At 36.1% G+C, this 17,899-nt stretch overlaps 1 protein-coding gene across 2 annotated transcripts in view; it reads left to right on the top strand.

Moving 5' to 3' along the window:
• The window catches only part of RRP15 (ribosomal RNA processing 15 homolog (S. cerevisiae)), a 44,548-nt gene that overhangs the window by 10,048 nt on the left and 16,601 nt on the right, over positions 1-17,899 (top strand). The window contains exons 2-4 of one of the 2 annotated variants that reach the window (XM_011987375.1): positions 5,383-5,648; positions 8,111-8,208; positions 10,513-10,714. In XM_011987375.1, the coding sequence (XP_011842765.1) occupies positions 5,383-5,648; positions 8,111-8,208; positions 10,513-10,714 (566 nt within the window). Of the gene's footprint in view, positions 1-5,373; positions 5,649-8,110; positions 8,209-10,512; positions 10,715-17,899 lie in introns of both variants that reach the window. The other variant, XM_011987374.1, reaches the window with a different exon arrangement.

The raw sequence follows: 17,899 nt of genomic DNA, 5'->3' as shown, positions 1-17,899 counted from the left end.
ATAAAATAATAAGGAGGATCATTTCAGGTTTTCCAGGCAGCTAAAAAACCTGAATTGTTCCGGTTACGTATGTGAAAAACGGCCATCTACTTATAACACAAGACTTGATAACAATTCAGGTTAGAAGGTCCTAGGAGATATCCCTTCATTTTTGATAAACTACAATGCTGTATTTAAGAAATAATAACCTAGCAGATAAATGTGCTTTTCATCAAACTGTACCTTATAGCCTCCTTTATCATTTAAGTTACTTAAAATAGCAAAGGAACATGCCTAAGAAATGAAGTATATCATAGTCCTACTTGAGTGGTTTAGCAATTTGTAAGACAGGCTCAGGAAACAGACTACTTCCAGAGTCTATCTGTTTTGGCTTGCCCAACAGCACATGTAATCACATCTGACAGTGTTTCCCATGGTAGCACTATCATTTTATTTTTAGTTATTTTTATGGAAACCTGGGGTGACTTCATTTTTTTCAAAGGTAGCTTTTTTTTTTTTGAAGTTTTAAAGCATCAATTTTGAATATTCCAAATTTAGTAATTGGCAGGAAGGACCATGTGGCATGAGCAGAACAGATGATTTACAGCTGAATGGGGAGCAGTAGTTTTATAGAGCCTTGTATAAGTAGGGGGATATGTATACTTAGGTAAAATCAGAATGAGGACAGAGAGTAGACTGTTCACCTTTACTGAAGCTTAGATAGAAATTTTTTAAATTCAAACTTTATTAAACTATGTTTTAAAATATTTAATGAGTAGCTGCATTAGTTCAGTACACATTAGTCCAAATTGAATCTCTGATACAAAACTTTGTAGTATCTCACAAGTTGACAGCCCCGTTAGCTTTGCCTTTTTGACTTTGGGCATGTTTTTAACTTTTCTAAGCTTCAGAATCATCACCTGTGTAAATACAATAATAAAAGCAACTCATAGAAATGTTGTGAAATGAGCTGGATGTGGTGGCTTACTCCTGAATCCCAGCATTTTGGAAGGCTGAGGTGGGATGATCATTTGAGCCCAGGAGTTTAAGACCAGCCTGGGCAATATAGTGAGACTTCATCTCTACAAAAAATTAGCTGAGCGTGGTGGTGTGTGCCCATAGTCCCAGCTACTTGGGAGGCTGAAAGGAGAGGATTGCGTGAGCCTGGGAGATAGGCTGCAGTGAGCTAAGATTGTGCCACTGTACTCCAGTCTGGGCTCCAAAGTGAGACCTTGTCTCAAAAAAAGAAAAGAAATGTTGTGAAATGATAATACATAAATAGTGCTTTATAAATAGTGCCTAGCTCTAACTATGTGTTAGCTAGTTAGTATTATCATTATTTTATAGTACTTTGAAAAGGTTGTAGCACAGAGACATTGGCCACTCATGAAATAAGTGAAAGGTGGCTTGCATGATTCCCTGGCATACGAGTTATAAACTATAACAAGACTTAGGCAGCACTTTTATAACTGAAGTCACGTTTATTTTCCCTCTTTTCTTGACATCCATTTTTAAGCTTTTGAGATCCTCTCTTCTCTGTCTGTCCTCTGATTGCTGATTATCATTTATTTAGTGCCTACTATTGTGCCAGGTCTGTACTAAGTGCTTTTCATGTGTTATCTTAATTGATCATCATAGCAGCCCAGTGAAGTAGTTACTGTGTTTATCGCTATTTTACTGATAAAGAAACTGAGACACAGAAGGGTTAGGTAACTTGCCCAAAACTATGCTATTAGAAAGTACTGGAATCAGAACATCACACCCCAAGTCTAATTCGGTAATCTGAGCTCTTAACCCCTATGCTATAACTCTCTAGTCATCTAAAGCTTCTCATTTAACACCTCACATGAATTCCAGATTCCCAATACCAGAGGCATTCCTTCCTTGTTTCTTTCTCCTTGTCTACCACAGCCACATAAAAATTCCCATTGTGTGTGCCTGTGAGTGTATTTCTGCATGTGCGTGTGGTGTATAATCAGCATTTAAGGGGTGCTTACTAAGGGGTAGGCACTCAAGGAACTTTATATATTTTAATTATGAAAACCCAATGAAGTACCCTTTTATTCCTATTTTTACAGATGAGGAAACTCAGGCAGAAGACTTAATGTCAGAAAAGCCACTTAGATTTGTGTCTGGAGTTGAAATTGAATCCTGGTAGCCTTACTTCATTGTCCCCTACTAACTGTCCTCAATCATGTTTTTACCAGGAGTTCTGTTTGACTTAGGGCAAGTTTTAAAAGTGTGAAAGGTTAACCAATAGGCCTACCACTTTCAGGTGGTATTTACATTTTAAAAGAAAAACTGTAATAGAGAATGTTTTTAAAAGTAGGGACTGAAGATAAGTGCTAAGAGAGAAAAAATTCCAGCTATTTGGCCTTTTACTGGAAGCACACACCTGGAGTATGAACTTTTAAACTACTTGGTTTTAATCTTGGAATTGATGTGTATTGCATTTCTTGGATCATAAATCACATTTTTATGAAATCTCAATCTTACTTTCTTTATGCCCAATTTTTTTACCATCCAATTCTCAAATCTTTGTTTCAGCCAGTCTTAACTTCGTGTCATTTTGTAAATATTTCATCATCTTTCACATTCCCATCTCTTTGAACATGCTGATTTCTTCTGTCTGGAGTGCCAATAATAATATGATTATAATAGTAATTTTAATTTTCATACAGAGCACTGACTCAAATCTAGAATGTATTTGGTTCTAGGTTCAGTGATCTTGCCATCTGATCAACTGGCTTGGGTTATGGAATCTTACTTCCTTGGCTTCCTCCTTTCTTTTTTCATTCAAATTATTGCTTTGCTATTTAAGAAACAACTTGAATATCATCTGTCATCTTTGTAAAACTTTCTGTAAGCCATCTCAGATATCCCTGGTCACCCTTTCCTCATTGTTTTTCTTTTAGAACACGTACAAATTCTATTGCAATTTGACTATGTAATTTATCCACCCTGCTAAACTCCTGAGTTCTTCAAGGAGAGAAACCTAGATTTAGATTTTTTCCTTTGTTCTTTCTTGCCCATCACTCATGAGTGCTCAGTGAATGTGGAGGGACTGTAAGTCTTCTTAAAACTTTATCCCAGGCTATGGAAAATGGCTCACTTTCCTGCCTGCAGCTAACCATTCATATCTGGGGTCAGGGAACAGATGGCAAGTTTGAAAGGGAGCTGGAGGTTTGGAGAAAAAGGCAGCAGGAGGTAAGAAGTGCCTTATGACAACTTCAGTACGTCAGTGGTTTAGCCCTGCTTTGTTCATTATGGTGGCCTCTAGCTACATGTGATTTAAATTTAAGGTAATTAAAGAAAATAAAAATTCAGTTCTTCAGTTGTGCTAGCCACATTTGAAGTGCTCAATAGGCTCTTGTGGCTAGTGGCTACTGAGCAGCTTTGATAGAGAACACTACCATGATTAGAACTTGTAGTCATTACTTCAGTAAGCATCCTTCGTAGTCCTTTAATTTCCAGATTTTTATAGTAGAATGCAAAATTAATGTTTAAGGCAACACACAGGACTTCAAAGGCATTTTTTACTTGTCTGTTGATTTCCGTCTATGCCCTTAGATACCTGGATATATCTGCTTCTGCTGTTATAGATCAGTGCATGGAAAATTTTTTAAAAACCTCATTTGATTAGGATATAATAATATTTTGAGCCAGTTCTATTTTCTGATTTGCATAGTGATAATCTTTGATATCCTAGAAGTAAATCCTGTTTTTTTAGTATGCTGGGAGACCTCATTACTTTGCATTTTTAATTTGTTTATATTAAATGTCATCATTTTCATTGTCAGTGAATACCTGATTAAAAACTTCTGAGATAGAGCTTCTTTAAGAAAGTAATAAAATAAAAACCATGACTTAAGGGAATTCTTCTGGATTTTTTTTTTTTTTTAATTGGTGGGGTGAGTGCAGGTTGTATAAAATGGTGCTATAAACTTTTCATGGATTTATTGTGTGTTCATATTATGCATGTTGTGGTAGTCAAGCTGGGAAGGAAATGCACCAAAGAAAATAGCCATGGTTTTGAAGTGGAGAATGAGAGTGGGTTACATCATCAGAAAGTGTTTTGGCTTGCTTTGGCTGCCTTAACGGTACCATTGAAAAACATGAAATCTGCGGCAATTTGTGTGTGAATACATCAGGACAAAACACTGGATGTCAAACAGTAGATGTCAGTGTTGTAGTTTTGACATGTTCCCAGGAGTTTGTCACGATTTTTCTGCTTTTAATCACCAAGATATTTTTTATTGACCCAAACTTTTAAGCCATCTTGCCTCCTTACATTTAGTTGAATACTCACTACAGGAAGGACCTTTTCTAAGAATTATTTTGTTATTAGTTTCTGTGTAATGCTACTGACTCTGAAGAGTAAAACATATATAATATTAAAATAATATAGCTTTCAGCTAACTATATTCTCCAAACTTTGTTTTCCAGTGTACTTTCCAGGGTACACTGGTCCTAGGAGATGCTTCTTGGGGAAAACTTCTGTGGTCCTGGAATAAAAAAATTCAGTCTTCTATTGAATTGGTTAATAGTACTGCCAGCTTTTAATTTAGATACCTTTTTTTTTTAGTGTTATGGGCAATAATAAGACTCTTATATATCAACTATGTTTGTATGTTAAAGCCCAGAGTCACAAATGTGTTCAGATTTCTTAAATTGACCCAGTGTATAAGATACAGAAAAAGCTTCAAATTAAATGTTTTCGTTAATTTTTCTCTTTATTAAGAAATATGCAGCTCTGTTAGCATGATAGAATTGCAAGTGATTTCTTGTTTTTAACATTTTCTTTTACACTGTTGGCACTTTATGTTTTAAGATCATGCTTTTAAAAAATGTGAAATGTTATTTTTCTTTGTTATATAATGTTCAGTTAATTTTTTGAAGATACTTTAGTTTTACTCATGTTCGAGATTCATTTTTATATAGGCATGTTTTTATTTCCTACTTTCTAATTTGTCATAAATTTTTACTTGAAATGTATTAATGTTTTACATCATTTTTTGTTTCATGAATATTCAGCACTGAAAAAATAAAGGTATTATGCCAAAATAATGCGCAAATTGCAAGTATTGTAATCACCAGCTCCATGTCAGCGGTCACCATTTTGACAGCAGAGGCTGTTGGATTTGTTCCTGCTGCCTGGGTCCTGGGTTTGGAAGCCGCTGTGATATCCGCTGTCTATGTGGCTGGGCTGGGTCTCTGGGAGCTGATGGCAATGGGAAAGACGGTCCTATTGCTCTTCATCATTACTGTAGCTGTGGGACTCAGAAAAGTACCCCTCTTGCAAAAATGGGGACAGGCAGGGCACCAGGAAGGGTTCCGGGGGCCTTGGCAGCCTCTGCCTAGGAATATTAAAGTTTAATTTGCTTTTACTCTTAGGTTCTATAGGAAGCTGTGGATCGGAAAAGGACCACTTTTATTCTGATGATGATGCTGTAGAAGCTGACAGTGAAGGTGATGCTGAGCCCTGTGACAAAGAAAATGAGAATGACAGAGAATCAAGTGTTGGGACTAATACGGGCTGGGCAGATGCCATGGCTAAAGTCCTCAACAAGAAAACTCCTGAAAGTAAACCTACTATTCTGGTCAAAAATAAGAAGCTGGAAAAGGAAAAAGAAAAGTTAAAGCAAGAAAGACTAGAGAAAATAAAACAGGTGTGTTTCACCAGTTGTCTTGTAGATTATATTGTCTAGGCTAGCTCTAATCTTGATCAAACTGTTTCTTGCAGTGTTTGTCCAATTAACTTTCCAGTTTTTAACTTGCTTTTTATGTGAAGGTGGATAACTAAGGTTATGTTTAGGAATTTAGTCTAAATTATTCCATTGAGCATTTTCACTTTTTAATCATCTATGCAAAGGCAAAGTAATAGAAATGTAAATGCCGAGGAAACATCTTTTTAAAATCAAGTAATTATACACATGGTGGTGATTCCTGAGCCTATTTTATTTGTTTTAGCTGTCTGCATGCTGACTTTATTAGGTTGTGAACTAAGAAGCATGTTAGTTACTTTTTTTTTTTTTGCCAAAACTTATTTTACAATACGAATCTGTGAAGATGTCATAACTCAAGGATTGGTTGTAGTTCTGAAAATGGATTATTTCAGTGTTAGATACAAATCAGTGTTGGATAAATTTGAATTCATTATGCTTTTGTTGAACTGATGACAGATATTAGACTAGGTATAATCTATTAATTAAAGGTCAAAAGTTATACATAAATTTGTTGTGTATTATAAAAGCTAAACATCCATGATAAGGTTTTCGTATCACCTGTACTTGATGATCTCCGTCTAAAATACTTGGTTACTAAAATAAGCATTTTTTTTTTTAATTAAAGAAAAATAACTTTCTACAAATGTACTGGCAACGTAGAAGTACTAATTCCCAAAGTCACTTCATAGGTAAAAATGAAAGAAACGTTAAGTTTGAATTGACACGTATTTCTTTTTATGTTTACCATCTCCTTATCTTGTTTCAAGATGTATGTTTCTTTGTTCTTAATACAGGTTGCTCTGTGTGAAAGGTGGAAATTTTTAAGTATTGCTCTTAGAAACACGGCATACTCTATTATTAATTCAATAGTCTTATTGTACTTTATTTAAGATAAGTTTTGTCTTTAAATCTTACGGATAGCTTTTCAACTGAAAATTTTGAGTCTTTGTTTATTATCTGGCAAATGCTAGAAGAGGCTTCAAAAATATCAGAATATTTGATTTCCTCTGGTCCCAGAGTTCTAGTGAGGGTAAGAACATTTTGAAGCCAAGAGGAATGAGTCTATAACTCTGCTCTAGGCCAAAACTTTGAGTGCTAGAGATGTTACTGTTTCCATAATGCATGAAAGCGCATGTATTGATACCAGAAACAAGACTTGGCAGCTACAAATGCTCTTTGTGTATATTTCTTAGAAGAGTATATGTAATTATTATTTCCTAATTTAACTATTATGGTTTTCCAATATATCAGTTACTTATTTCTAATCATAAATACAAAAATAAATTTCAGAGTTAAAAGTGTTTCAGAATTAAGCATACATATTATCCTTTGAGTACTGAATATAATTAAAAATTGACTGTTTCAAACTTAAAAGCAAGATTTTTAAAATAAATTCCTCTCATAATCTGACAGTGAATTTCATGACCACTAAAATGAACTGTCTCGTTAGAAGAGGAATCTATTTCTTTAGAAAGCTATCAGGCTAATCTTTATATTGAGTGCAAGAATTTGGTTTTACTCTGATTAGACACTTTCATTAATACAAAATGAGAAATAGATGAGTAAAGGCAAGATAAAAAAATTTTAATAAAAACATTATCTTTATTACTGGTTTTGGTGCTTGCCAGCTTCTTGGTGATTAATTCATTATGTCATTATATTTGATATTTGGTTAAATGTTGGCCTGAGAAGGAGACATGAACAAGCAATGTTATCAAATCAGATTCCTGGGACCAGGATACTATTTAAAGATGAGTTCAAACTAAATTATGTTACCTAGGGGATTTTCTTATTTCCCACCTCCCCTTCTGCTTCTGTACCGTTTGCTATAGCTTACAACCGGTTAACCATATATGGCAAGAGTTTTGGTCAGATATGCTACTAGAAGAGAAATGGATTTAAATGATTTTGTGCATAGAACAATAGTCATTATATAAATATCTGGATACGATGCTGTTCTTTTAAAAGCTGATACATTTTCTTAATAATAATTCTGATGACTGAGGAAGTCATTTTCTGAAAGTAAAGATAAACTTTTAATTTTCAAAGAGGATAGTTTGGAATCTTCCTTATGCTTCCTTCTGATGATCTGGTGATGGCAGAGCAGGCATGTGGCTCCCTCACACCCTATCTTGTACTGCCTTGCTGAATATGCTGGCAGCTCTCCAGGCCCCTGCTGTCAGAAAGCCTGAAAGAAACTCACTTTGTGCCTCTCGCATGACACGCTGAGTGCTAACCACAGGCTCTCGAAGCTGAACCCCTAAAATTGTGTTTTTTTAAAAGTCCCTGACAAACTAAGCCAGAATGATTTATTACCTTCACCCTTTCACAGAGTATCATACCAATGTTTGCTGCACTTTCAGAAATATCTAATATTCTTTCACATAACAATATTTATAACGCAGCGTGATAAGAGGCTGGAGTGGGAAATGATGTGCAGAGTAAAGCCAGATGTTGTCCAAGACAAAGAGACAGAGAGAAATCTTCAGAGAATTGCAACGAGGTAAGGCAGTGTTTTTGCCCTTTAAAAAATAAGTAGACTAAAGCTTTGATAGTGATTCTATTTTTGACCCCATTTGATTCTTAAGCTCAGCCTTTCTCAGAGCCAAGTGATATATATCTAAGCCTGCCTGTTCAACACTGAATTCAACCAAAGATTTTCCAGGTCTTGTGAGGCAAGAATATAATGTGCTAAGTATATATTTGGTATGAACCTATTTCAGATCATCTTGTTTTTATAGTCACGAGAACTGTGTAATCAGACCTCTTACTGCATTTCTCTTATGATGCTTGTCTAAATTTATGGTACTCGATGATGATTTTTATCTTGCATTATATTTATGGCATAATACATTACACATTACAGCTATTTCAAGCTATCTTTTTACTCTGCTTATTTAATCATTGGCGCCAAACATTTACTCGATGCCCTCTGTGTCCAAAGACAAATAGGATATGGTGGCTGCTGGGTGGTCCTTGCCTGGTCATCTGTAGGAATTACAGTCTCTTTGAGAGTAGAATTGTGTCTATGTGTTGGGAACATAGAACAGGAGATTGTCTGGGAAAGTTTGAGAAAGCATTACAGAGGAGATAACATTTGGGCTGCTACTAAAGAATGTAGCAGTTACATTTAGCAGAATTACTTTTAAATTCTTGTTACCTAAATTATTTTGGTCATTTTCTAATCCATCTCAGTGTTACACAGTGTGATAGCGTGGTGTAGTGAATAAGAGCATCAGTGATAGAGCCAGACTGCTAGGTTCAAATCCTAGTACTGGCTCTTACTAGCAATGTGTCCCTGGGCATGCTACTTAATTTCTTTTTCTCTCAGTTTATCTGGAAATAGAGGATAATGTACCTAGCCTATAGGGTTTCTTTGATAATTAAATGGATTAGTACATACACAGAGCTTAGAAAAGTACAGGCTCAGTACATGAGAGTGAGTGCCTCCTAAATTTCATGTCCTAGGCACCTCCCTTGCCTCACCCTGGTCCTGTCACTACTGTGAAGGGTCTGGAATTTTACTCTCCTTATAAGCTCATAAGCTAGCCTGTTTAAGTTTCCTGGATGCTGGTAGAAGACAAGACACTTTGGGTCAAAGACAAAGGACTTTGTTACTCATGGCAAAAGCAGTAGCAGAGCTTCACGTTCTCAGTGTTTCCTTTGTCCCATAGAGGGAGTGCAGGTGTCCCAGATGGATGCCCGGACGTGCAGTATGTTGTGTTGTAAGAGCTGGAACACTGTGCTTGGGAATCTGTCACTTTTATACTGATAGGTAACAAGCCTGCTGTTTGTCTAGGGGGAGACGTTACCTCATTCCTCAAGGTTACTTCCTACAAACAACCCTGAGAAATGGCCTGGATAAAGAGCAGTCAGGTGCATTCATTCTTGAAAAATCCAGCAACCATATACAGGGATGTGCAAGGCCCAATAATTATTGGAAGAGGCAGATTGCCTCTTATTAGGGCAAGAAAATTCATAGATTGCAGAATTTTAGAGCTGGAAGGGATCTTAACGGTATAAATCAATGCTATCCAGGAGAAATGAATGTGAGCTACATTCATTTGTAATTTAATATGTAATTTAAAATGTTCTTATAGCCACAATGAGAAATGTAAAATGAAAGAGGTGAAATTAATTTCAATAATATTTTATTTAACTCTGTATTCAAAATATTCATCATGTAGTCACTATGAAGCAGTTATTAATGAGATTTAAGGATTCTATTTTTCATACTGAGTCTTGGAAATCTGGTGTGTGTTTTCATTTACAGCACATGGCAATTCAGACCAGTCATATTTCAAGTGCTCACTAGCCACATGTGGCTTGTGGCTCCTGTATTGGATATTGCAGGTCTTAATTTTCAGAATTTATCTTTGAATGAACTCAAGTAAATGCAGAATGTAGTTTTTAAAGTAAGTCTTTTTTAAAGTAGGATTTTAAAATAGTTTCATAACACAAGAGTTACAGATAACGTAGCTAAATACTTTTTAAGCTACTCAGGTATTATTTTTCCAATTTACAGATGAAATTGAGATCCAGAAAAATCTTTCCTGGAGTGAAGCACAAAGTTATGTACCAATCCACATTTGTTATCTGTTTAGAAATTTATATTCATTCATTGAAATATATATTGATTTTTCAGATGTATTTATCAAATGTATTTAACCACTTATCCAGCTCTTTGAGTACTTGTTAAATGCTTGCCTCTTTTCTAGACAGTAAAAATACGTTTTTCCTATCCTCAGAGTTTGTATTCTAGTGTAATTATTTAACTACATTGTTCTGGTCATTTTATATTCTATAGGGGTGTGGTGCAATTATTTAATGCTGTTCAGAAACATCAAAAGAATGTTGATGAAAAGGTTAAGGAAGCTGGAAGTTCTATGAGAAAGCGTGCTAAGTTGATATCAACTGTTTCCAAGAAAGATTTCATCAGTGTTTTGAGAGGAATGGATGGAAGTACAAATGAGACTACTTCAAGCAAAAAGAAACCAAAAGCCAAACAGGTAAAACTTTTATATAGGATTCGGTGTATAAGACTTCCAGCTCTAAAACTAGAGTCTTGAGATGGAAAAGCAGACTACAGAATTACAGAGTTCTTTTGTTCCCCCAGATTTTATTAAAATTTCTCCATGCCCACAGCCTTTAGAGATAGGGCTTGCCTCTCTCCTGTCTGAAATCCTGCCATTTTGTGCATTTTGAAGAAGAGAAGCCTATGTGAGCCACAGCTTTAATTTCAGACTTTGCCCATAGAAGTAATTGTGATGGTGTGTAACTTATAAAATATGAAGAATCAGAGAGTTTTAGGAAATAATGGTAGAAAGTCATTCTTGCATTGAGGCATCTTTAGTGATGTTTGGTTGAGAGATTAAGAGCATAAATACTTTCTATGATCTTTGGCATGAGAACTTTGCTTTTCCAGCCCTTTTGGCCTGTGGACCTCAGTAGTTTCTTTCTTTCTTTTTTTTTTTTTTGAGACTGAGTCTTGCTCCCTGGCCCAGGCTGGAGTGCAGTGGCACGATCTCGGCTCACGGCAACCTCCACCTCTGAGGTTCAAGCAATTCTCCTGCCTCAGCCTCCCAAGTAGCCGGGATTACAGGCACGCACCATCACCTTCGGCTAATTTTTGTTTTTTTAGTAGAGACGGGGTTTCACCATGTTGACCAGGCTGGTCTTGAACTTCTGACCTCAGGTGATCCACCCGCCTCGGCCTCCCAAAGTGCTGGGATTCCAGGTGTGAGCCACCGTGCCCAAGCAGTAGTTTCTCTTTAATGAAAGTGAAAGGTTTTGAAATGTGCTTTAATTTTGCAAGGGGTGGGTTTCTATTGTTGTCGTTTTAAAAAGCAAAATATGTAGTTGCATTTTGATGGCTTGATTTCTGTTGCCAAAACCAAAGGTTTTTTAATCAGTCAGGACTTTTAATCAGTCAGGAAATGAGAGTTTCTGTCATAAATTTTGTTTGTATTTTGGGAAAATAATTGAAACCCGGGCAAGAAGAGCATTTAGGAATTTTATGCTAGCCTAGGGTTGGAGCATTTTTTCAAGTTTCTTATTAAGTTGATATTTTACCTAATTTCGACAAAAGTTTTTGAATCTACTTGTCTCTTAAAAATCAAAGGGCTCAAATTGTATATTTATATAATAATAGTTCTCACTAGTGCTGCTATTTTAAAGTGTCTATCAGAAGTACTTGTAACTACATGAACACTGTGTTTGGGGATTTATACGTTTTAGTTCAAAAGCCTTAATAGGCTGTATTCACACTAGTAACATTTTACTGTAAGAGTTAGAAAGATTCAGCAGCATTGGATGGGAAAGAACTAGTGGGAAGATGAAGGACTTATTTTTTTTTCTTTTTCCTATTGATTTCAAAATACCGTTTTATAGAAGCACATACTTTTGCTTTGGGATTCTTCTTTCATGAGTTATGAAAATGCACAACAGATTCTTTCCACTGGCATTGTATTTTTTTCTTAGCATTTGCACTTGCCCTTGACTTTGTTTTTTTCTACTTCAGTGATCACAATATTTGTAACTCTGGGACAAGGTCAAAAATTGCTTGAGACTTAAGCCAAAGTGGTTTTGCTCTAAAAGTAATTTGTTTCTAGAACACCCTGCCCCATGCCACCAATACCTTGACATATCTTTTTCTTTTAAAAATATGTGTTTTCATTTTGATTGCATATTTATGGAAAAAAAGATTCCTTTTTAAAAAATTTTACTTGAGTTTGCATCTGAATAACTATGAAAGTACCATGCTATTTGAGATTGGATCAGTTGTTGATATAAAACATGTTTATTGGCTGGATGTGGTGGCTCATGCATGTAATCCCAGCACTTTGGGAGGCCTAGGTAGGCGGATCATGAAGTCAGGAGTTCGAGACCAGCCTGGCCAACATGGTGAAACCCCGTCTCTACTAAAAATACAAAAATTAGCCGGGCATGGTGGCGCCCACCTGTAATCCCAGCTACTCAGGAGGCTGAGGCAGGAGAATCGCTTGAACCTGGGAGGCAGAGGGTGCAGTGAGCCAAGATTGTGCCACTGCACTCCAGCCTGGGCGACAGAGCGAGACTTCATCTCAAACAAACAAACAAACAAACAACCATATTTACTAAGGACCTGTTTCTACCAGGTGTTATCCTTGTGTCCTTTGAAATCTAACAATTAAGATGGACAATGGACAAATGACTTCAAGTAAATAAGTAAGCAAGATTAACTTGATAGTAGGCAAATTCTAAATTAGTATGTCGAGTACACGTTAACATTAGTTACACCAGTTTTAACAAAATGTACATTAAGTGGCTACCCCTGTGTGGGGGGAATTTCAGAGTAACTTTGTACTATTTATTTAGAGCATAGATCATCATATGAAATAGGTGAACTTTAAATGTAGTTCAAGGGAAGGCAGGGTGGCAAAAGTGAGCGTAGATTTGGTGTGCCAAAGTGCTATTCAGAATTGTATCACTGATGAACGAACTAAATAAAGGAAGATATTAAGTAAGTAGAAAACAATATTTGCCATTTTTTTCTTATATTTAACCTTGTCCTAGCACCGTAGCTATTGTACTCTTTCCTCATAGATGTTCTTTCTCTCATCATAGAATGGAACAAAAGAAATCTTACTGTTGTCCTTTCCCTGGGCTGTAATGATATTCAGAGCACAGATTTTTAAATTCAGTATTCCTAATATTGTGAAGTCTCTAAAATTAGAGGTCACCCCCATATAAACTAGATTCACTGTCAGCTATCGGGATACCAGTTTGGAAACACCTTCATTTTAATGATTTCAATTCTTTTTCCCAGTTAAATGTGTTACTCAGTTTTGATGTTAAAGTCTTATGTTCAATAACCAAAAGAGGCAGGAGTTTTATATTAAATATGGATAGAATTGTAATAATATAACATAGGTTATATAGGTTGAGCCCATTATAGTTAACCATACTTTAGGAGTGGTTTTGGTGTTTGGTTTTGGTTTCTCCTAATGTACACATGGCTTGGGAATTTATTTTAAAGAACACTTTTTAAAAAAATAATTTTTATAGAACTTTCATGTTTCTTCAAGGTATAAGAAACAGACATTGTGACAAATGTTTTTTAACTGTGATAGGGCCCAAATAAGTCATTTTTCTTTTTCTTTCCTTCTTTTTTTTTTTCTTTTGAGACAAAGTCTCTGTCTGTCGCCCAGGCAGGAGTGCAATGGAGTGATCTCAGCTCACTGCAACCTCCACCTCCTGGGTTCAAGCGGTTCTCTTGTCTCAGCCTCCTGAGTAACTGAGATTACAGGTGTGCATCACCATGCCCAGCTAATTTTTGTATTTTTAGTAGAGACAGAGTTTCACCATGTTGACCAGGCTGGTCATGAACTCCTGATCTCGGGTGATCCACCTGCCTTGTCCTCCCAAAGTGCTGAGATTACAGGCATGAGCCACCGTGCCTGGCCAAACAAGTCATTTTTCTTAGAATCTTTTCTGCATTAGAGTTTTATTATCAAAGAAATAGGAGCACAGTGCGAAAAGTGAATTTATGATTAAATAAAATAGCCACTGCCCTTTTCCATTCTTCTCTACACCTTGGCAACTCTTAGTTCTTTCTTCTGGTATTTACCTCCATATCTTAAATAATATTTACACTATTTCTTTATCAATACTAGATACTATCTTTTATGGAAGATAAAGTTGGTTTTTCTCACACCTCTCCACATTCTGTCCTTCCAACATAGTATATTAAAATTTCTTATATGAGATTGAATACTAGTATTCAATGTGAATATTGTTCACTGCTGAGCAAAATACTACACAATAATAATACTTACTTTCTTCAGCTTTGTTACAATTTTTATTTTCCTGGAGTTATCACTTGCCTTTTTTTTTCTTAGTTTTGTATGTGCCAAAATCCTTCCACACTCTTCAACAGAACTGTTAAACCCTTCTCAGTAGTATATTTCTTGTGGTCATCTGCTGCTGCTATCTAAACTGGTTGTTCTTTACCTACTGTGCACTGTCATTTTGCAACATTGCTTTACCCCCTTCCTGGGAATTCCATTTGCCTCTCTCCTATGCAGTATCCTCTGTTTTTTGAACTAAATGTCTTCTTTTCTCTTGGCTTTCTCCTGCATTTTAGTGATGGCACAGTTACCGGCATTCTGGGAGAGAGTATAGGTGTCCTAATTTTTTATTGATATATTGGCCTGATAAATGGCTTCCGATATTTGGAAAAAGGGTTTTTGCGGATGCAATTAAGTTAATGATCTTTAGATGAAGACGTAATCCTGAATTATTCGGATAGGCCCTAAGACCAGTGACAAGTGTTCTTAGACACATAGGAGAAATTTGACAGACGGAAGCGGAGCAGGCAGTGTGACTGTGGAGGCATAGGTGGGAGTGATGTGGCTGCAAGTCAAAGAATGCCAAGAAACACCAGAAGCTGGAGGAGACAGAAAAGGATGGGTTCTCCCCTGAAGCCCCAAGAGGGAGTGAGGCTTTGCCAGATATGGGCATCTGGCCTCCAGAACTGTGAGAGAGTAAATTGCTCTTATTTTCAGCTACCTAGTTTGTAGTAATGTGTTATGGCAGCCACAAGAAACTAATAGAACATAGATGTCCATGTTGGAAAGTAATTTTCTCTCAGAAGCTTGAGAGAAATTTTTCTGTCTCCTTCCTTCCTTCCTTCCTTCCTTCCTTCCTTCCTTCCTTCCTTCCTTCCTTCTTTCCTTCCTTTCTCTTTCTTCTACTTTTTCTTTTCTTTTTTTTTTTTTTGCCATTGAGAGGTTCAGTGCTGTTCTGCTTTCTGATTCTTTTCTTTTTGGAACCTTTTAAGACCTTCTGTATCCCCATTCTTAAAACATTCATACTGACTGATTGGTAGTCACTAATTTTATTTTATTTGTATTTTTGTGAGATAGGGCTATGGAAAAAGATACTGTTAGTGGATGTGAGAAGACATAAAAAAAGAATGATTCTTAGCCAATAAATAGAACTTTGGGGTAAAGTGTTGAATGTTAAATTCAGTAGAGATTTGGTTGTATGAAATGAATCAGATCACCACATATTTCATTTAGAAACAAGAGAAATCCTTTGCCAAGTTGTTTTAGTAGCTGTTCTGGGTGGTACATATATTGTTCATGAAATTAGAAAATCGTAAAGTTGGAAAAATTGTGATGTGGGGATATTCATAGGAAATGTGATTCTCAGGGGCAATGTACTTTAGAAGAATATAAGAAACTTAGCTTTGATTTTTAAAATGGCATGAAGTAAACATGGTAAGAGGGAAAAAGCCTGCCGGTTCTCTGGTTTTTCAGATTCCTTTTAGTTTTCTTTCCTGTTTTCTTCCATGGAAGTTGGAATGTAGGATGTTTGCTAATGAGTGGGGAGTTAGAAAAGGAGATTCTGAGAAAGTAGGTTGGCATCAGATTTGAAGTCTTCTATCTTCTCTTGAGGAATCTGGACTTTATTCTTTACACATTTGGAGGCCAGTGCCATAAGGTAAGTGATCTGGTCAGATTTGATTTTTCTGTCTTTCTCTTTTGATTTATTTCAGCTTTTATTTTAGTCTAAGGAGATACATGTGGAGGTTTGTTACAAGGGTAATATTGTGCAGTGCTGAGGTTTGGGGAATGATTTAATCTGTTGCTCAGATAGTGAAGATTTCATTATTTTTAAGGAAAAGAAAGGGCTGAAGGATGGAAAAGTCAGAAGACCAATTAGTGGAAGACAATTGCCATAATCAAAGCAAGAAGAGAGAACGTGAACTAAGATTGTGTAGGGTAAAGTGGGTTGGGGTGAAGGGAAAAGAGGAATCAGATTGGAGAAGCAATTTTAAGGTATAGATTGACTTGATGTGCGATTAACACATGTAGAGGGATATGGGAGAGGGAAGAGTTGTTAATTAACTCAGAGGTTTACAACTTGAGAGACTCAGAAAGGGTGACAACTTTCACTAAAATAGAGAATATAAAATATGGAACATGTCTGAGAGGTAAAGATTTTTGGAGGCAGTGGCTGCTCCAGGTTATATTCAGAAATGAGAAGGATGACAGTAAAGATCAGGTTAACAGCAACAGTGCAGGAGAAGCGTTTGGTTAGTGCAGGAAATAGCATGGCTAGAAACAAGGAGGCAACCAGAATAGCAGAGTATGGTGAGGCCACCTGGGGCAGGAGCTGATGAGTCCTGTATGTCTCAGTAGGGTTCCTGAATCTTTAAGAACAATTAGCTTGTTTACTGAGTCAGGGAAGATGAATAGTCTATTTTAGAGAGTTTTTCACATGAATAAATGTAATATCTTCTAGATTTAAAGAACTAATTTTCAGTTATCTGGAAGGAATTACCTAATCCAGAAGCTGTAATTCCTCTCTTGGATTGAATACAGGAAGCATCATCCCAGTTATATATCAACACGTGGCAAGGCATATTGACCAATATCTTGATGTTGACCCCGAGTGATTTTTATTTTATTTTATTTTATTTTATTTTATTATTTTTAAAGAGATGGAATCTTGCTATGCTGCCCAGCCTGGTCTCGAACTCCTGGGTTCAAGCGATCCACCCACCTAGGCTTCCCAAAGTGCTGGGATTGCAGGCATGAGCCACCATGCCTGGTGACCTTGAGTGATTTTTTAAAATATTACATTGTATTTAGAACACTGTTTAAGGAAGCAACAAAAACATATTTTTTAAGAAAAGTTTTATAAAAAATGTAAGCTTTAGCTCTTAAAGGATTAATACCTCTGTTCCTCTATTCAAAACATGTTCCTATCTAGAGTGATTTATTTCTCAGTATGTTAATCAAGATTTTATTAATGTAGAGGCATTAATTTTTTTTCCTTAGCTTTCAAAGTCATAATTATTCCTTTTGCTGTTTTCTTGAAAAGCCGACTAAAATTCAATCAGATTTCTTGGAATTTAATTCTGTTACTCTAAAGACTGGACAGAAGCAGACGTGATGTTAAATCTATGAGTCTCTAAGGAGAATATATTGGCTGCTGTTAGGAAAGCATTGGCTATATGGTACTTGTACTCGAATTATAGACTTTCTACAAGGTTTTCATTTACTTGAAAGTGCCAACATATCAATTTCAGGTTTTTTTTTTTTTTTTTTTTTAAATAATGAAACTGAAATTATAATTTTATAGTAAGGGAAAATGCTAGTTGGTTTCTATTAGAAAGTGATTTACTGGCCAGGCGCGGTGGCTCA

Source organism: Mandrillus leucophaeus, unplaced genomic scaffold (assembly GCF_000951045.1).
Source record: "Mandrillus leucophaeus isolate KB7577 unplaced genomic scaffold, Mleu.le_1.0 Scaffold309, whole genome shotgun sequence".
NCBI classification, from domain to species: domain Eukaryota; kingdom Metazoa; phylum Chordata; class Mammalia; order Primates; family Cercopithecidae; genus Mandrillus; species Mandrillus leucophaeus.
Note: the sequence above shows the minus strand (reverse complement) of the source record. Positions and strands in the feature narration are given on the sequence as shown.